The sequence below is a fragment of the Macaca thibetana genome, chromosome 15, assembly GCF_024542745.1.
Source record: "Macaca thibetana thibetana isolate TM-01 chromosome 15, ASM2454274v1, whole genome shotgun sequence".
NCBI classification, from domain to species: domain Eukaryota; kingdom Metazoa; phylum Chordata; class Mammalia; order Primates; family Cercopithecidae; genus Macaca; species Macaca thibetana.
Genome location: NC_065592.1, coordinates 47,542,562 through 47,563,013, shown reverse-complemented (window position 1 = coordinate 47,563,013; position 20,452 = coordinate 47,542,562). Strand labels below are relative to the sequence as shown.

General features: G+C 43.2%; 1 protein-coding gene across 3 annotated transcripts in view; it reads left to right on the top strand.

Annotated features, from left to right (window-relative positions):
• Positions 1 to 20,452, top strand: part of NFX1 (nuclear transcription factor, X-box binding 1) — an 82,066-nt gene continuing 61,614 nt past the window's right edge. For all 3 annotated transcript variants that reach the window (XM_050760749.1, XM_050760748.1, XM_050760750.1), the window contains exons 1-5: positions 1 to 176; positions 4,019 to 5,026; positions 11,186 to 11,344; positions 13,107 to 13,184; positions 17,753 to 17,858. In XM_050760749.1, coding sequence (XP_050616706.1) covers positions 152 to 176; positions 4,019 to 5,026; positions 11,186 to 11,344; positions 13,107 to 13,184; positions 17,753 to 17,858 — 1,376 coding nt within the window. In that variant the 5' untranslated portion in view covers positions 1 to 151. The remainder of the gene's footprint in view (positions 177 to 4,018; positions 5,027 to 11,185; positions 11,345 to 13,106; positions 13,185 to 17,752; positions 17,859 to 20,452) is intronic.

Here is a 20,452-nt window from a genome sequence, read left to right as displayed (position 1 = left end):
CGCGCCACACAGATTCGGGCTGCGCAACCTCTGTGGCCATCTACACGACGCGCAGATGCGAATATTCTCGCGGCGCCGGAAGTCCGGAGCACGTGATCTGGTGACAGTGCTCGCTTGGCTGTACGACTCGATCTAGGTTCTGCGGCACGGGATGGCGGAGGCGCCTCCTGTCTCAGGTATTATCCCGGCCCTAGCGGGACTGGGCCCCTTTTAGGGAACGGAAATTGGGTCAGTGACGAAGTTCTAGGGCCCCAGCTACTCATATCGCGAGAGTAGCGCATGCTAGGGCTGGGGATAGTGGCTCGGAAGGGCCAAGCCCCGCACATCGTGCGTAGAGCGATCTCTCTTCTCTTGGACTAGGTGGTGAAGCTTAGTAACTGGGTTTAGGAGGAGAGAGGACTTGTCCCGGCGCTGCAAGTCGGTGTGGGTGTACTGCCCTCCCACAGGCTCTTTCTGGGGCAGCGGCGCACTGACCTTCGACAGGCGGGCGTCGGCCAGGTCACAGCCCGTGACGGTGGCGGGCTCTTGACGTGTAGGGTGTGGTGTGCTCATACTGCCTGGAGTGGTGGCGTGGGCGCGAGCCGAACTCCAGTAGTTTAGAGTCTCAGCCTGCTACGAACCTAGTGTGACTCAGTCTCAGTCTCCTCATCTGTCAGGTGGGAGTGGATAAGTTAATTCCTGTGATGGCTCCCGCCCTGTACTGTACCTATTCCATAATTGTTCACTCACTCACCCCCTCCTGGAGTTGCCTCAGTGTGTAGAGACAGCCTCATTTGTTCGTTAATATAACATCCATTTCCTCAGGGTGTTCCATAGATCAGTGTTTTCCAAATTTGTTGGACAGCAACCAAAAGAAACATTTTGCATCACGACCTTAAATATTGAACACTTACATAAATATAAAAGCGAATCAGAAGTTTCTGGAAGCATTGGGGTTGGTTGGTTTGTTTTACAATCAGCAATATATTCTGTTTTCTATTTCGTTTAAAAATATGTCACAGCCCACTGCATTCATTTGATTTTATGGCCCACTCTGGAAAACAGGGCAGCAGTTTGCAGAATGGAGTTTGGAAACCATTGTTTGAATCTTAGCTCTGTCCCCGACCAGCTGTTGGGGCACCAAGAAGACCATATGTGTATTTGTATACTGGGTGGCAGGTAAAATGTATTTATTACTATGGTTCTTAGTTTAAAAAGTTGGGGCTGGGCGCGGTGGCTCACGCCTGTAATCCCAGCACTTTGGGAGGGTGAGGTGGACAGATCACGAACTCAGGAGATGGAGACCATTCTGGCTAACACGGTGAAACCCCGTCTCTGCTAAAAATACAAAAAATTAGCCGGGCGTGGTGGCACGCGCCTGTAGTCCCAGCTACTCGGGATTCTGAGGCAGGCGAATCGCTTGAACCCTGGAGGCGGAGGTTACAGTGAGCCGAGATCACGCCACTGCACTCCAGCCTGGGCGACAGAGCGTGACTCCATCTCAAAAAAAAAAAAAAAAAAAAAAAAGTTGGAAAACACACTGCATTGGTATACCCTAGTCTTGTTGTGGATATTAAGTCTTCCTTGGGGTTGGAAAACTTTTTGGGCTATTTTGTTATTCTCCTTACCTAGTCCTTCACCAGATTCTCTAACTGGATCCATCGATCGTCTCATCCACAGGCTCATTTCTGACTCATTTCTGTACCCTTCAGTGTTTGAAGAAGAATTGGGTGGGGCCTAGTTGTGAGTCATCGTGTTGAACTTTGGTGTTGTGCCCAAGTTATTACCTCCAACCCACAAAGTATCTAATGAGGCAAAATCTTCTAGTCCAAAGACCTCCTTACTCCTTTTCGTGTGCTTTAGTTTGATTTTGCTTTAGTTCCCATTCCGAGTTATTATTTTAGCATCATCTTTAGCCCACACCCTCATCATCAGAGTCTTTAAACAGAAGCCCAGTGCAGAGGATACCTTTCTGTCCATGAGCAGACTCTGCAATACCAGCCTTGTCTCTGGACTTTCTAATCTGCCAGTTGGATTTCTCTTTATTCTGCCCTACCCACCTGTTGGACACCTACTGTGCCGTTGTGTTATCTTGGATTCAGGGTACCACTTACTTGTATTGCAGCCATGGTGACTGGATATCCTATTTACTAACTTCCAGCTGCTTGAAATAGTGAAAAAAAAATTGGTGTCTCTGATCTTTGCCATGGCCAGTTTCCTTATCAATGTGTCCTATTTCCCTTCCTCATGTCTCTTATGGGTTTTTTTCCTGAGGGCTTTGCCTCCTGCCTCATGTCTAGTTGAACATATCCTGTATATGAATACATGCAACCGTCTCTGGATTCTCTAGTTACATCAACTCATTACTGCTTAACATGAAGCACTCTTTTCCCATCCTTTACTAGGCTTCTCTAGACATCTTTACTGATCTTATTTCTGCCCTTCTTTCCAGTCTTGCTTTTTCAAGCAAGAGAGAACTACACAATACCCACTGGTCCAATTTAACCATTTCAATCTTTAAATTATCTTATGTTTCCAGAATACCTCTGCCACCTTCTGCATTTGTCTAACCCCCTTGTCATTTTGTGAGGCCGTCCATCCTACCCCTTAGAATTCTGCCTATGTGAAAGCTTTCAGGACAAACCCTGAATTGGATGAGAGGTTACTCTATGACCTTTATGATCATTCCATTCTTCACTGTATGTGTCTGTGGTACCCACTGCCCAAACTCTGTTAGTGTAAGAGCAGAGCATGGTCTCTAATACACATCCTGAGTTGGAATCCCAAGTCTTCCTTGGAATACTTCTGTGGCCTTGGGCAAGTTACTTACTCTCTGTGCTTCAGTTTTCTCATCAGGAATGTAGGAATTAAATGAGTTAATACATGTAAAGTGCTTAAGATAGTGCCTGGCACATAATACCTAATAAATGTTAGGCCTTATTATTAAACCTGAAACCCTTAGCCTCTATACTGCACCCACCTATGCTCAAACCTGTGTGTTTCAGATACTCTGTAGTCCTAACAGCAATGATAGAGTACCATTTTAACTATTTTATGTGTGTTATTAACTTGCTTTACTCTTCATTGCAACTCTTTGATGTAGAGATTGTTACTGTCTTCATTACATGTAAGGAAACTGGGACTAAGTAACTTTCATAAAGTCACAATAAGTGGTAAGTGACTTAAACCCACGTCTTCCAGGTCTTATCAATTTATAGTATATTCTGTATGCTACCCATAGTTCTGACTTTGCTACTAATTTTATGTCCTTAGGCAAACCATTTTGTCTTTGCACTTCAGGGACTGAACTGACTGTACCAAGAAGCATCTTCTGGGGGAACATGAGTGGGTTGAAGGGGAGTATGCTTAATTTTTTCCACTTTGGGATTGTAGACCATATCATAGAGACTGTGTATGGAAAACCCAAAATATATTCCTAGGGGAAAGAGATGAAAACTAATACACTTATTAAGTACTATTTATGAAATCATATTTGAATTTCTCAGTAACCACTGAAATAAGTATTGTCATCCTTTACCATAGACAAGGAAACTAAGGCTAAAAGCAGGCACGGGATATCCCTAAGTTCATACCATAAGTTGGACAGGCGGACTTTAACCCATTTTGGCTTAGTCCAAAGCCTGTTTACTTGATATTACACAATGCTGCTTTAGTGTTTTGAAAGAAGACCACATGGAACCTGATGATTGATATCCCTGAACTATTAGCTGGCCTTAAATTTTTGTAATAAAAGAAATACATGTATACATAGTACTTTATGGCCCAGGTGAGCATTTTTACTCAACAGCACTTAGCTGTCATTGGCTATTGGTGTTTGGTTTTTGGACATGGAATAATGATTGATTAGTCCTCCACAAGCACCTTGAACCCATCACCTTCACTGGAAACATAGGTCTTACTTAACAGCATGTTTATACAAAGTCCTAAGGAAAATGATTTTTAGATTTGGCTTAGAGTCTATGAGTTTCATGGATGAAGCTTAATTTCTTTACTGGCATGTCTATTTTTTATGTCCTAGGTACTTTTAAATTCAATACAGATGCTGCTGAATTCATTCCTCAGGAGAAAAAAAACTCTGGTCCTAATTGTGCGACTCAAAGGAGATTAGACTCTAATAGGATTGGTAGAAGAAATTACAGTTCACCACCTCCCTGTCACCTTTCCAGGCAGATCCCTTATGATGAAATCTCTGCTGTTCATCAGCATAGTTATCATCCTTCAGGAAGCAAACCTAAGAGTCAACTGACGTCTTTCCAGTCCTCTCCTTATAATAAATCGCCCAAGAGCCATGGCCTTCAGAGTCAACCTTGGCAGAAATTGAGGAATGAGAAGCACCATATCAGAGTCAAGAAAGCACAGAGTCTTGCTGAGCAGACCTCAGATACAGCTGGATTAGAGAGCTCGACCAGATCAGAGAGTGGGACAGACCTCAGAGAGCATAGCCCTTCTGAGAGTGAGAAGGAAGTTGTGGGTGCAGATCCCAGGGGAGCAAAACCCAAAAAAGCAACACAATTTGTATACAGCTATGGTAGAGGACCAAAAGTCAAGGGGAAACTCAAATGTGAATGGAGTAACCGAGCAACTCCAAAACCCGAGGATGCTGGACCCGAAAATACCAAACCTGTGGGGGTTTTCCACCCTGACTCTTCAGATGCATCCTCTAGAAAAGGAGTATTGGATGGGTATGGAGCCAGACGAAATGAGCAGAGAAGATACCCACAGAAAAGGCCTCCCTGGGAAGTGGAGGGGGCCAGGCCACGACCAGGCAGAAATCCACCCAAACAGGAGGGCCACCGACATGCAAATGCAGGACACAGAAACAACATGGGCCCCATTCCAAAGGATAACGTCAGTGAAAGACCAGCAAAATCTACCTGTGACAGTGAGAACTTGGCAGTCATCAACAAGTCTTCCAGGAGGGTTGACCAAGAGAAATGCACTGTACGGAGGCAGGATCCTCAAGTAGTATCTCCTTTCCCCAGAGGCAAACAGAACCATGTGCTAAAGAATGTGGAAACGCACACAGGTAAACCTACCTAGATTGGTGGAAATATTTTGTTGTGTTTTTTTTTAATTTAAATTTTTAAATAAGTCATATATTCACATAATTTAGAAAGCAGAAGGTATGAAAAGTTACACGGTGAAAAGTCTCAATCTTTATTCACTGTCTGCCTAAGTTCTACCACCACTCGCTGCTCCCCTCCCCAGTTCTAGGTAACCACTTAGTTTTATGCATATCACAAGCAAATACAAATAATAATTCTTTTTCTTTTCCAACTGAGGAATTTTGTAAGGGTTTTCAAAAATGCAAATACGGGTGGTGTAGATGTCTGGTTACAAGATTGTATTTGAGTTGTGAAAGCACAAGTGGTGGGTCATAACACCTCTGCTGCCTTTGTTGGTTTCATCCTGCATCATCTCATCTGCCTCATCTGGTCCGCTTAGTTGCAGCAGTTCCTAACTGATCTTGTCATCTCTTAATTTCTCTTTCAGTTCACCTCTTAAACTAGCATCAGAGAGCAATCTTTATAAAACACATATTTTATTTATTTATTTTTTTGAGAGGAGTCTCACTCTGTTGCTCAGGCTAGAGTGCAGTGGTGCTGATCCCGGCTCACCACAACCCCTCCTGGGTTCAGATGATTCTCCTGCCGCAGCCTCCCAAGTAGCTGGGATTACAGCCGTGTGCCACCATTCCCAGCTGATTTTTGTATTTTTAGTAGAAATGGGGTTTCACCATGTTGGCCAGGCTGGTCTCAAACTCCTGACCTCAGGTAATCCTCCCGCCTCGGCTTCCCAAAGTGCTGGGATTACAGGCGTGAGCCACTGCGCCCGGCCTAAAACACACATTAAACTGTGTCACTCCCCCGCTTAATTCCATTTACTGCTTCTGCCTTACTCAACAGGCCCATCTTCTGCTGCTGCCTCAGTATCTATCACATTTTATTCCCTGGATTCTACACTTTTTTGTCTTTGCATGCTGTTGCATGTGGCTCCCTCTCTCTCGAATTTGTCACTCAGTTCGCTGGCGAAGTCTTACTCATTTTTCAAAAGCTACTTTAGGCCAGGCATGGTGGCTCACATCTGTAATTCCTGCACTTGGGAAGGCTGAGGTGAGAGGAACACCTGTGTTCAAGCCCAGCCTCGGCAACATCAGAAGACCCTGTCACTACAAAAAAATTAAAATAAAAGAATTAGCCAGGCATGTTAGCGCATGCCTGTAGGCCCAGACACTCAGGAAGCTGAGAGGATCACTTGAGCCCAAGAGATCAAGGCTGCAGTGAGCTATCGTACTCCAGCCTGGATGACAGAGCAAGACCCTGTCTTGGAGGGGGGAAAAATTACTTCAGTCACATGTCCAGGGAACCTTTTTTCACCTCTATAGATAGCATTAATCTCTTACAGCCCTTACACTTATGTCTTTCTCTTATATTTGCATGCTTCTATTATAGAACTTACTACCGGAAGCCATAGTTTATTTATGCTTCGTTGTCCTCTACTAGTCTGTAAACTCCTTAAAAACAGACACTGTGTATTTCTTTTCTTTTTTTGTGACCCTGCTGCCCCACACAGCTCTTGAAACATAGTAGGTACTCAGTTCCGACCGTTTAAAAGTTCATCCTTATATTGAACTGAAAGCTTCTTTCCTTTCCTTCCTATCCTTTGGTTCAAGTTTTATCCTCTGGAGCAGCATAGCAACTAGTCTCTCTTCTCACAGCTCCCCTCTTCCTTATTGCAAATCAGCTTTTTGCAGTATTCGAAGACATCTATCATTTTGCTCTAAGTGTATATTTCATCAAGCTAAATAGTTTTATTCTGCTAGCTCTTCCTCATGGACCTTCACTATCTTAACCCCTCTCCAGTTTAATGTGAGACACAGCCCAACCCTTGAAGCCACCATCTACCCAGGGCCTGTTTTTACACCAGCCTGTCGTTCTAGTTGCTTGTTCATCAGGGTTGTTCTTGGAACCTTAATGTATGTGTGAAGCAAAGCAATGTTATACCAGAGTTGTTATTGAATCCTTAGGCTGGTTAATAATTATCTCTTGCTTTATAGCAAATTATCACAATGTAGTGGCTTATGATAACACACATTTATTGTGCCACTGTTTCTGTGGGTCAGATGAATGGGTCCAGGTTAGCTGGGTTCTCTGTTCAATGTCTCCAAATTTGGCTAGGGATGTGATCTCATCTGAGATCTTTCAATCACTGGTTGTTGGTAGGATTCAGTTCCTTACAGGTGTGGGACTGAGATTCCTGTTTTCTTGCTGGCTGTTGGCCAGAAGTGTCTCTCAGCTCCTAGAGGCCACCTGTGTTTCCCTGCCACATGGCTCTATACACAGCATGATAGTTTGCTTCTTTGAGGCCTGCAGGAAAGCAACTGCTGCCACTTCAGATCTCTCTGACTTCTGTTTGATTTTTCAGCTCTTTTGAAAGGGCTTACCTGATTAAGTCAGGCCCACCCATACTCAAGGAGAGGAGATTATATAGGGTATGCATACCAGGGAAGTGGGAATCTGGAAGACCATCTTAGAATTCTGCTTAACAAATCTCTTGGGTCCTTAACATTCTCACATTATTCGTATCATTTTTGAGAACACTTCATTCATATTTATTGCATAAATACTACATACCAAGCACTGTTCTAGGTACAGGGAATACTGGTGGAATTTACATTCTGGTAGGGAAGACAGGCAGAAAGCACTTAGATATTTAATATGTCAGGTGGTGATAAGGACTAAAAAGAAATATTAAGAAGATTAAGAGGACAGAGTGACAAGAGTGCTGTTTTAGATAGGTTGACCTCTTTGATAAGGTGACATTTGAACAGAGACAAGAATGAAGTACAAAAATGCACCTTGTGGCTGGCTTGAGAAGAGCATTCTAGGCAGGGGGAGTAGCAAATTTAAATGTGGGGAGGGGTATTACAGGCAATGAAGATGGGGGCAGGAAAGGTGGTCAGAGAAATAGCAAGGGCTGGATCATGTGAGGCCCTTAGATTTGGTTCTGAATAAGATGAACGGCTGCTGGAAGGTCCTGGGAAGAGGGATGGCATGGTCTTACATTCTGAAATAATCAGAGGCCGGACGTGGCGGCCCACACCTATAATCCCAGCACTTTGGAAGGCCAAGGCAGAAGGATTGCTTAAGCCCAGGAGTTTAAGACCCGCCTGGGCAACTTAATAAGACCCCATCTCTGCAAAAGGCAAAAAAATAAAAATTAGCTGGACATGGCGGCACATGCCTGTAGTCCCAGCTACTCAGGAGGCTGAAGGAGGAGGATCACTTGAGCCCAGTGGGACAAGGCTGCAGTAAGTAGTGATCATGCCACTGCATTCCAGCCTGGCTGACAGAATGAGACCCTGTCTCAAAAAAAAAAAAAAAAAGATTATTAGGCTGCTGTGTGGAGAACAGGCTCTAAGAAGGCAACAGGACAAGTTAGGAGACTATTGCAGTTGTTCAGGTAGGAGATGATGGAGACTTAGACTGGAGTAATAGTGGTGGAAAAGGTAACAATTGGATAGATTTTGGATGTATTTGGAAGGAAGATTTTATGCCTGAGCAACTTAGAAGAATGGAATTGGCATTCACCGAAGTGTTAAAAGCCTGGAAGAGAAAAAGATGTTTGTTAGTAAAATGTTTTAGTTTGGAATAATTTCGATTTATAGAAAAGTTGCAAAGATGGTTCAAAGAATTCCCATGTATCTTTCACCCAACTTCCTCTAATGTTAACATCTTACATAACCAGAGTACCTTTGTTAAAACTAAGAAATTAGCGTTGGTATAATCGTATTAACTAAACTACAGATGTTATTCAGTTTTCACCAGTTTTTCTGCGAATGTCCTTTTTCTGTTTCAGGACCCAATCTAGGATACCACGTTGCATTTAGTCATGTCTCCTTAGTCTCCTACCACCTCTGACAGTTTCTTCATCTTTCCCTTTTGGAAAAGATGTTTTTGCTTTTGTTTTATTTACTCTTGTTCAGGGAAGATTTTTTTTTTTAATTTGGTTAAATTTCTGTAATCCCAATACTTTGGGAAACCAAGTCAAGAGGATCACCTGAGCCCAGAAGTTCAAGACCATCCTGGGCAACAGAGGTAGACCCCATCTCTACAAAAACTAACAAAAAAAATCAGCCAGGTATAGTGGCACACGCCTATGGTCCCAGCTACTCAGGAAGTTGAGGTGGGAGGATCGCTTGGGCCCAGGAGTTTGAAGATGCAGTGAGCCACGATCATGCCACTACACTCAAGCCTGAACTTTGGTGACGCCTATAACTTTCACGGAAAGAGGTTGTGGAACAGACTAGATATCACTCATTTATTCCTTTATCCATGAATTTAACAAATATTTAACGGAGCACATAGTATATGCCAGACACTGGAAATACTACACTCAGCAAGGTAGACAAGACTCTCCCTCCTCACAGAGCTTTCAGTCTCAGGGTGTTCTCTCTTTCTTTTGACATCAAAGCGAACAATCAGAAAGTAAATCTTAGGAGAGCCAATATTATGGAATATTACGATGTGTGCTTTTGAGTCAAATAGTTTGACAAGTTTGAATTTTGACTTTTAAATTTCTAGTTCTGTGACCTTGGATAAATGATCTAATTACATGAAGCCAGTTTCTTCATCTGTAAAATTGTACCTATGTTGTAGCCTTTTTTTTTTCTTTGAGAAGGAGTCTAGCTCTGGAGTGCAGTGGCGCAATCTCATCTCACCGCAACCCCCGCGTCCCAGGTTCAGGAGATTCTCCTGCCTCAGCCTTCTTAGTAGCTGGGAGTACAGCCGCATGCCACCACGCCCAGCTAATTTTTGTATTCTTAGTAGAGATGGGATTTCACTGTGTTGGCCAGGATGGTCTTGATCTCCTGACCTCATGATCTGCCCACCTTGGCCTCCCAAAGTGCTGTAATTACAGGTGTAAGCCACTGTGCCCAACCTGTTACAGCCTATTTGAGAGGACTAACTAATAATATGTAATGTGCTTGGAATGTTGTATTTTAGGTTAGTTTTATTCTTTTAACTTATTTGGACCTGAAAGCAAATAACAATAATATTGTGAAATAAATCCAGTGCTAAAAGTATGTACTCAAAAAAGCATCTACACACACTCACACTCAGTTTTGAGAGTATTGAGAGTATCTGGCTGTACTGAAATCTGGAAAGACTTTGCTGTAATTGTGTTTGAGGAGGCCGGGCGCGGTGGCTCAAGCCTGTAATCCCAGCACTTTGGGAGGCCGAAACGGGTGGATCACGAGGTCAGGAGATCGAGACCATCCTGGCTAACACAGTGAAACCCCGTCTCTACTAAAAAATACAAAAAAACTAGCCGGGCGAGGTGGCGGGCGCCTGTAGTCCCAGCTACTCGGGAGGCTGAGGCAGGAGAATGGCCTGAACCCGGGAGGCGGAGCTTGCAGTGAGCTGAGATCCGGCCACTGCACTCCAGCAAGGGGGACAGAGTAAGACTCCGTCTCAAAAAAAAAAAAAAAAAAAAAAAAAAAAAAAAAAAAAATTGTGTTTGAGGAAAAAATTTGGAAGTGGGCGAAGGTATTCAGAAATAAATCTGGGAGGATTAAGCTGATAACTACACACTGGTCTCTGTCATTGGATGTGGAGCTCCTGGAGCCAGGGACTGTAACACCACCATGGGGCTTATGGTAGGCACCAAGAATATCTTTGTTAAGGGAATGACTAAAGACTTTTTCAGGGCAACTGCTAGAGCCATCTCACCACTCATGGGTTGTTGGAACCTGCCCAGACTTGGGCTTCTTATAGCTGACACTACAGCTTCATGAGCCCCTTCCTAACCTAAATCCATGGATCTGATAGATTTAGAGGATCCTGGAAAATAGAAAATGCAAAGCAAGATTCTATATTGCCCAGTGGATCCTCAGGCTTTGTTATAAGGGTCGTTTGGCTACTCTGCTATTTTCCTGGGAATGTTTCCTTATTTATGGGAATCCTCACCTGAATGTCTCCTTCCTAAATCCTCTTCCTCAGCATATTCCTGCCCCTTATTGGCCTCAGTCTGAATAGCCAGCCGCCTTACCCAGAATCAGGTATCCCTTAAAATCTCTGTGTTTGGATTCTTCTCTTGAATGACTTGATCCTTGGTTGATTAAAGTGAGGAATGGTTTTTTGTGTTTGAGTTTATCTTTTTTATTACTTTGTTTTTTAAACAGGTTCTCTGATTGAACAACTAACTACAGAAAAATATGAGTGCATGGTGTGCTGTGAATTGGTTCGCGTCACGGCTCCAGTGTGGAGTTGTCAAAGCTGTTACCATGTGTTTCATTTGAACTGCATAAAGAAATGGGCAAGGTCTCCAGCATCTCAAGCAGGTCAGTTAATTCTCTCTTCTGAGTAGTTATTCTCACCCATTTGATGTGTTCAAGTATTAAGCCTAGCTTTAAAAATACAGTTTAATTTCTCTTGACTACTTTTTCTGCAGGGAGTGTATGTTACCTTGATCATGTGTTTCAGATGACCAGAATTAAGTTATAGATCTTAAATAAACCAGCTAAACATAACAGTATTAAAATGTATTTTAGGATATGATAAAATCAGTCACTCATATTGAAAATGATGGCTTTTACTTATTATTTTTTCTTTGACATACTGATTTTATTTCCTGTGGATACATACACAGAAGTGTGATTGCGGGATCATATGGTAGTTCTATTTTTAATTTATCTTCTCATTTTTGGCCTGGTGTGGTGGCTCATGCCTGTAATCCTAGCATTTTGGGAGGCCGAGGCAGGTGGATCACCTGAGGTCAGAAGTTCAGGATTAGCCTGGCCAACATGGCGAAACTCCATCTCTACTAAAGATATAAAAATTAGCCAGGCGTGGTGGCGGGCACCTGTAATCCCAGCTACTTGGGAGGCTGAGGCATGAGAATTGCTTGAACCCAGGAGGTGGAGGTTGCAGTGATCCGAGATTGCACCACTGCCCTCCAGGCTGGGTGACAGGGCGAGACAGCCTGTCTCAAACAAACAAACTAAAAAACATCTTTTTTTTTCATTTTTAAATTCTTACTATGCATACATAATAGTTTACATGTTCATAGGGTACACGTGATATTTTGATACAAGCATACAATGTGTAATGATCAAATCAGGGTCATTGGCATATTAGGATTCCAACACCTCAAATATTTATCATTTGTTTGTGTTAGGAGCATCCCAATTCTACTCTTCTAGTTATTTTGAAATATACAATAAATTATTGTTAGCTATAGTGCTACTAAACACTAAATCTTATTCCTTCTATCTAACTGTAATTTTTTTTTTTTTGATACAGAGTCTTACTCTGTTACTCAGACTGGAGTCCAGTGGTGTGATCATGTCTCACTGCAGCCTTGAATTTCTGGACTCAAATGATCCTCCTGCCTCAGACTCCCAAGCAGCTGAGGCTATAGGCACATGCCACCACATCCAGCTAATTTTTTTTGAGACGATCTGCTGTGTTGCCCAGTCTTGTCTTGAACCCCTGGGTTCAAGCAGTCCTGCGTCAGCCTCCTAAAATGCTGGAATTAGAGACATGCGCCACCATGCCTAGCTAGTGGGTTTGTTTTCTGTTTTTTGTTTTTTTTTTTTTGAAAGGGAGTCTCGCTGTGTTGCCAGGCTGGAGTGCGGTGGCGTGATCTCGGCTCACTGCAGCCTCCCACTCCCAGGTTCAAGTGATTTTCCTGCCTCAGCCTCCCAAGTAGCTGGGATTACAGGTGCGCATCACCATGCCCAGCTAATTTTTATATTTTTAGTAGAGATGGGGTTTCACCATGTTGGGCAGGATGGTCTCAATCTCCTGACCTCGTGATCCACCCACCTCTGCTTCCCAAAGTCCTGGGATTACAGGTGTGAGCCACCACACCTGGCCGTTTTTTTTTTTTTTTTTTTTTTTTAATGAACCCCATATTCAATGGAAAATGCTGTATTCAAGCTAAGCAGTCAGTTTTGTGAATTTATTCCTTAAATGTCTGATATGCTTAACATTGAAATTATTACCACTACTTCAATATTGTGGCTTCCTATAGATTTAAATTTAATTACATGTGGCTTTTGGAAGAAAATTTATTTGGCCTACTCCCATTTTTCCTGACAGATGGCCAGAGTGGTTGGAGGTGCCCTGCCTGTCAGAATGTTTCTGCACATGTTCCTAATACCTACACTTGTTTCTGTGGTAAGTTTGTTTATATACACTGGAGTCTCTTTTACTATATACATTGTACCTCAGTTCAGGAAAGGTGATCTGCGGGGCATGTTTTAGAAGTTACTAAGGAGACTTCAAAGCTATAGGAGTCTATAAGACTATATTTATGTCATCCATCACACAGCTAGAGCCACGGCCTTTGTGCTCCTGACAGGCTGTTTTGGAGATGACCAACCAGGCTCATGCTGCTTCTGGGCTGTAGTGCTGGTCTCCTTGGTCTTGAGACCAGGCCTGACCAGGTAGCAGATGTAGCTGTGGACGTGGGCTTCATCTCACCCCCAGCAGTTACAGCTTTGATATTCCAGATTTGAGCAGTATGAGTAAATAACAGTGTTTATTTTAATCCTAGAAATAAGTCATTGGTATTTATAAGAAGCAGTTTTTTTACAAACCAGCATTGTAAACTTTATCCTGGCATCTTCCCTCTTTATGGAATACTTCTTTGTTTTTTAATATCTCAGTTCCCCTAAGTATTAGGGGAAAACTTCCTGTAACCCAGATGCTCATTCTTGCTGCTAGCCCATTTCTGCATGGTTTTTTTCCCTTTCCTACCTTTTAATGACTAACCTCCCTCTAGTTGTTGATTTTTCAGATTTTGTTTCTTTACTGTCTGTCTCCCTCCCTGAAGCATTGCATTTTTGCTTCTGTCTTGTTGCCTCACTGAAACTGTATTCAGAAATTACCAATGGGCCGGGCGTAGTGGCTCATGCCTGTAATCCCAGCACAAACTTTGGGAGGCCAAGGTAGATGGATCACCTGAGATCAGGCGTTCGAGACCAGCCTGGCCAACATGGCAAAACCCCGTCTCTACTAAAATAAATTAGCTGGGCATGGTGTCGCATATCTGTAATCTCAGATACTTGGGAGGCTGAGGCAGGAGAATCACTTGAACCTGGGAGGCAGAGGTTGCAGTGATCCAAGATCATGCCATTGCACTCCAGCCTGGGTGACAGAGTGAGACTTCATCTCAAAAAAATAAATAAATAAAATAAAAACAAATCACCAATGACTCCTTTCCAACCATATCTAAGGCTGGTTTATAAGCTCATAATCTTTTTGGCAGAGTGATAGCCCTTGACACCTTTGACCATTCCCTTCTTGAAATAAGTAACTCTTCCTGTTTCTTTTTTTTTTTTTTTTTTTTTTTTGAGACGGAGTCTTGCTCTGTCACCCAGGCTGGAGTGCAGTGGCCGGATCTCAGCTCACTGCAAGCTCCGCCTCCCGGGTTCACGCCATTCTCCTGCCTCAGCCTCCCGAGTAGCTGGGACTACAGGCGCCTGCCACCTCGCCCGGCTAAGTTTTTGTATTTTTAGTAGAGACGGGGTTTCACTGTGTTAGCCAGGATGGTCTCGATCTCCTGACCTCGTGATCCGCCCGTCTCGGCCTCCCAAAGTGCTGGGATTACAGGCTTGAGCCACCGCGCCTGGCCCTGTTTCTTTTTTTTTTTGAGACGGAGTCTCGCTGTGTCACCCAGGCTGGAGTGCAGTGGTGTGATCTCGGCTCACTGCAAGCTCTGCCTCCCGGGTTCACGCCATTCTCCTGCCTCAGCCTCCGAGTAGCTGGGACTACAGGCGCCCGCCACCACGCCCGGCTAGTTTTTTGTATTTTTAGTAGAGACGGGGTTTCACCATGTTAACCAGGATGGTCTCGATCTCCTGACCTCGTGATCCACCCGTCTCGGCCTCCCAAAGTGCTGGGATTATAGGCTTGAGCCACTGCGCGCGGCAACTCTTCCTGTTTCTTTCTGCATGCTCTCCTTATTTTTCTAACTGGTTTGCTCATATTTCTCCTTTCCCATTACTTAGCAGCTTTCACAAAGAGTCAGTCATTTACCATCAACTCTGTATCTTCTAGACACAATACCTTGGTGAACTCCTTGACTTCCCTTCTTTTCTTTCAATTCTTAACGACAGTAGCATTTAAAATCTGACCCCAAAAGCCCTCTTACAAAGGAAGCTTTCCTTTGTTATTCTCTCTCTCACTTTGGCCACTGTTTTATATTATTTGGAATTTTCTGGTCTTACATGTTTTATTGACAGAATCTGAGCCTTAATAGATACTAAATTGGTATTAGGTGAGGGAATAAATATTCTTGAATATACTACTACCAGAAAGGCAGCATGAAACTGGAAGTAAGAGATCAATGGAAATTTGGGCAAATAGGACAATACCAATACTTAATACCTTATTTTGAAGGATTTTTAAACATAAAGTACCACAATGGAATTAAAAATCTTGTTACAGCCTTTACTGGCAAATTAGATGAGAGACTCTAAGGCGGTATAAGAATGTGGAGTGAAGGTCAAGATGATCTGAAAGTGGTAAAATGATGTGAGAATGTACATAAAGGCCTTATTTGCCGATGACTTTGCCCCACACTGTTCTTCCAGGGGACCATTAGTTTAACATGTTTTTATTGAGAACTTATCAATGTTCGAGGCACTGTGAAGAAAGAGGCGAATAAAACAGGTTAACTTACCAGAGCTTACAGTCTAAGAGTTAAGACACAATTAGCCCGATACTCTGCTAGAAGTACTAAGTACTATGGGAGATCTTTGGGGTGAGTTACGACTTGCAGCTGGATGTTTAAGAGAAGCCTTCTTGAAGGATGTAGAATTGAACTGACATTGTAAACTAGGTAAAACCTTGGTAGGCAGAAAGATATGCTGAAGGGAATAGCATAGGCAGTTCAAAATCAACAGGGTTTAGGATCTGTTGGGAGAAGAATGATTCATCCACTTATGGAGCCCAAGGTCTATGATAGTAGAGAAGTGGGAGGTGACTGGAAAGGAAGGGCTGACCCTTTGATACCAGTCTCAGATGTTGGGACTTCATTTGGAAGGCTGTGGGAAGCCACTGAGGGCATCAACGTTGTTCTTTATGAAGATGGGTTTGGTAGCAGTGAGTGGAATATTTTGGAGACTAAACAATTTGGGACTTAGAATAATCCAGATGAAGAACAGTACAAGCCTCTAATGAGTGTGATAGAAAGAAAAATATGGTGTTAGGTTGATTCCTAACAGTAGTAGGAATGGGAGGAACCCAAATGTGACTCCCAAGTTTCATGCTTTTAGAAATGGTGATACCAAGGAAAAGGGCAGGTCAAAAGAACAAGGTCTGGTGGGGACAGTGACTGCAGTTTAGAAATGTTGAGCTGGAGGAGTGAGCAGAACATACAGTGAGATATGTCCATTAGGCAGGAAGCAATATTTGAGGAAAGACCAAGACTTAAGGATGAGAATCACAGCTGAGAGGAGTAGTTAAGACCCTAGCGGATGAAAGGGTACAGAGTGAGAAGAGGGTGTAATGCAGAACACTTGCAGGGGAAAGAAAAGCAAAAAACCCCAAAACATCATTTGGAGTCAGGGACAAGAGGTAGAACCCTTGAGAGATGTTAGGGAAAAACCAGGGCACTGTATTGGAGCAAAAAAGCACAGAGGCAGGGAAGCTTTTGTAAGAGTCTGGAGATGAGGTTTTGGCCAGTAGAGAGGCAGGAGTAGGAGAGGAGATGAGGTGAGAGCCACTGTGTAGGAAAAATTGACACAACTTGGTGATTAAGTAAAAAGAGGTATGAGTGATGACTGTAGTTTTTGAACATGTGTGACTCTGACAGAGTTGGTGTCACTGACAGAAATAGGAAGCCCTGAGCAGGGAGGAGTTGTAGAGGGATGTGAACTTTGGCTGTGGATGAAGCCAGTTTGAGGTGACCGTGAAACCCCAAGCAAGGATGTTCAGCAGACATTTGGACATGTGGGTCTGCAACTGAAGATTCAGGGCAAGAGAGAAAATGTGGATTTGGGGATCAGTGGCCTTTAGGTGGATTGCACCTCTCAACATGAATAAAATTTCTGAAAGAGATAGTATAGAGAGAAAAGCAGAGGCCATGGACTGGGGATGGCTGCAATTTAGTGTGCAAATTGCCAAAGTGAGGATGAATTCCTCAAGGGCAAGGAGGAATCCTGTGCCTTCGTTTTACTCTTCCCTGTCTCTGCTGAGTCCATGGAAGATGTGCCATGAAGATTTGCAGTGATGTTGATTATAAAATTATAAGCTTTTTTATGCCTACTTTATAGTTTTGGAATAGGTGAGTTCCTGCTACACAGGGGATTTATGTCCTTTCCATCTCTTACTGCCTCCCCGCTTTCCCCATGGTGCTCTTCTCTTATTCCCTCTCTCTGATCCTTGCAGCAGCAATTTGCATATCAGTCCAGAAGCCCATTTATAGACGGCTTGTCATATAGGTATTTATCTTAAATTAAATGTTTTTGTTAGTCAAGGTAGTATTTTCGTAAGTAAAAGTGACTTTTTATTTATCTTTACCAGGTAATCCAAGATTTAAGATTTATCATACTCAGTGAAACTTTTTATGAATAGCATTATATTTATCTTTTCATTTTAGGATATGAGATAATACATTTGTTGAAATAATAAAAACCACACTAAAGTTGCATGCTGTCTAGCTATACTTCACTGTTTCATTAAAGTTGAGGATGTGGCTGAAGTTTGTACCATTGACTCTCTGATCTAATGTGTTCTAGGCAAGGTAAAGAATCCTGAGTGGAGCAGAAATGAAATTCCACATAGCTGTGGTGAGGTTTGTAGAAAGAAACAGCCTGGCCAGGACTGCCCACATTCCTGTAACCTGTAAGTTGGAATGCCAGTTCCGTTGGGATTCTGGGTGGACATGCTTTGCTGGTGGCTCTAAGTAAACATATCTGGTTAGCATGTGACAGTTTGGAATGAAGGGTGATATGGGACCTCAGTAAATGGTCCCAAATCACCCTGTGCCAGGCACTCTACGTCAGTTAACTTGTTGAATCCTTACCACTGCCCAGTAATGGGTAGATATTTATCATCTCCACTTTACAGATGAGGCTCAGAAAGGCCAAGCCTCTTGCCCAGTGTCACAGTGGTCATGGTGGAGCTAGGGTTTCCAAAGCCAGTGCTCCTTCCATTACATCACACTGCTTGCTTCTAAGAAGAAATGTGACTCGTATGTTTTATCCCCCATTGATATCCAGGATATCCAGGTCTAAGAGAATGTATAGGAGAACCTTCTGTCTGGGGAAAGACAATTGTGTAGGGTCCTGGTCAGACAGTATTTCTAAGATGTCGATCTTTTTTTTTTGGAGACAGGGTCTTGCTTTGTTACCCAGGCTGGAGTATGGTGGCGTGATCACAGCTCACTGCAACCGCCACCTCCTGTGCTCAAGCCGTCCTCCCACCTCATCCTCCTGAGTAGCTGGGACTACAGGCATGTGCCACCACGCCTGGCTAATTTTTGTATTTTTTGGTAGAAATGGGGTTTTACCATGTTGCCCAGGTTGGTCTTGAACTCCTGGCCTCAAGCAGTCTGCTCTTCTCAGCCTCCCAACATGCCAGGATTCCTGGTGTGAGCCATCACACCCAGCCGTAGGATGTCAGTCTTTGTACAATAAACAGCCGGCTTTAGACTATATCCATAAGCCAGACACAGTGGCTCATGCCTATAATCCCAACACGTTGGGAAGCCGAGGCAGGAGGATTGCTTGAGGCCAGGAGTTCTAGATCAGACTAGGCAACAAAGTGAGGCCCCATCTCTACAAAAAAATTTAAAATTAGCCAGGTGTGGTGGCGCACACCTATAGTCCCCGCTACTTGGGAGGCTGAGTGAGGAGGAGCTCAAGGCTACAATGAGCTGTAGTTGCACCATTGCACTCCAGCCTGGGCAACAAAGCAAGACCCTGTCTCTAAAAATAATAAATAAATAAGTAGACTGTATGCAGTCAGCTTCTAAATACCAAAAAATGCACAGTAATAGAAAAACAGTTGATCAGTTACAAGTAAATTTCTACAGGCCTTGACCTCAGACAAAGGTTTAAATCTTAGGTTCAAGTTACTTAAACAGTTATGTGACCTTGGGCAAGTTACTTATCTAAGCCTGCATCTGTAAAATAATGATGATAGTAATAATAATACAGAGTTCTAGGAAAATTAAATGAATTAGTATACCTATGTGGCTGGGTACAGACTCTGGCAAGTGATCAAAAAATAACAATTCTTACTTTTACTACCCAAGTCTAAGAGTAAAGGAGGCATCAGAGTGTTATCTTGGTGTTTCTACTGCTTGGAGCAGGGATAGTATTAGACCAGGGGCCTTGAGATCAAGGCATGGTGGTGGTGCTGGGGAAATATCAGTGGGAGTAGAACTGTTTTAGACTGGGCTAGACAGCATGGCCTGTGATCTGCTGGGCAGTCAGATACCTCCTTCTCTTTGACTGCTCGCATAGGTCCTTCTTTAGGAAGGACTTAAGCTATTCCTGCCATAATTGTCATTTTCAGTAAATTCAATAATAAGTTAATCCTCTGCATGGACTATTTTTCCAAAGCTTTCATGACTACCAGAGATGAAAACTGATGCAGATCACGTGATCAGCACCATGTCTGAAAGAAAAGAACACTTTAAAACCTGCTCCTTCTCTTTTGTGGCTCTGGAGCTCTCACACTTGACTTGGGAACTTTCTTTTACTTTCAGCAACATAGAGGTTGCTGAAACCCATTCCCCAGTAGCACTTTTCTGGTCTCCAGGAAAGCTTTGGTTTCTCTCATTTACACTTCTTAGGCCTCAAAAGCCATAGAGACAGGGTTTCGCTCTGTTGCCCAGGCTTGAGTGCAGTGATGCTATCGTAGCTTACTGCATCCTTGCACTCCTGGGCTCAAGCGATCCTCCCACCTCAGCCTCCCAAAGTGCTGAGAGCACAGGTGTGAGCCACCATGCCTGGTGTGAACATCTATATTTTTAAAAGCTCTCCAGGCATGTCCAATATATAGCCAGTGTTGTGAACCTCTGGTCTAAAAGTTAAGAAAACCTGAGATTGAGTCCCGGCTTCTGGGATATTTGAAATAACCTAGAATCACCCATACCTGACAAGCAATGAAAATTGTTTCACCCAAAAGGATTGAGGTATATGTAAAATATAACTGTTGAATAATGATACTCACCTTTAAAGAAACATGCTTAAACTTATGTCTCCTATGGGTATTGTCTATCAAAATGAGTCACCTTAGAAGACTAGACACTTGTTCCTGTATTGTTTTCAATGTTTAAACCTTATTTAAGAATTATCAGAGCTTGTTTAGGAGTTTCACAGAAACTAAACATTCCAGCCAGACCACTTTATAAGCACACTAAAGCACTTTATAAGCACACTCCCTCTTTGGCCTCCCAAAGTGATGGAATTACAGGCATGAGCCACTGC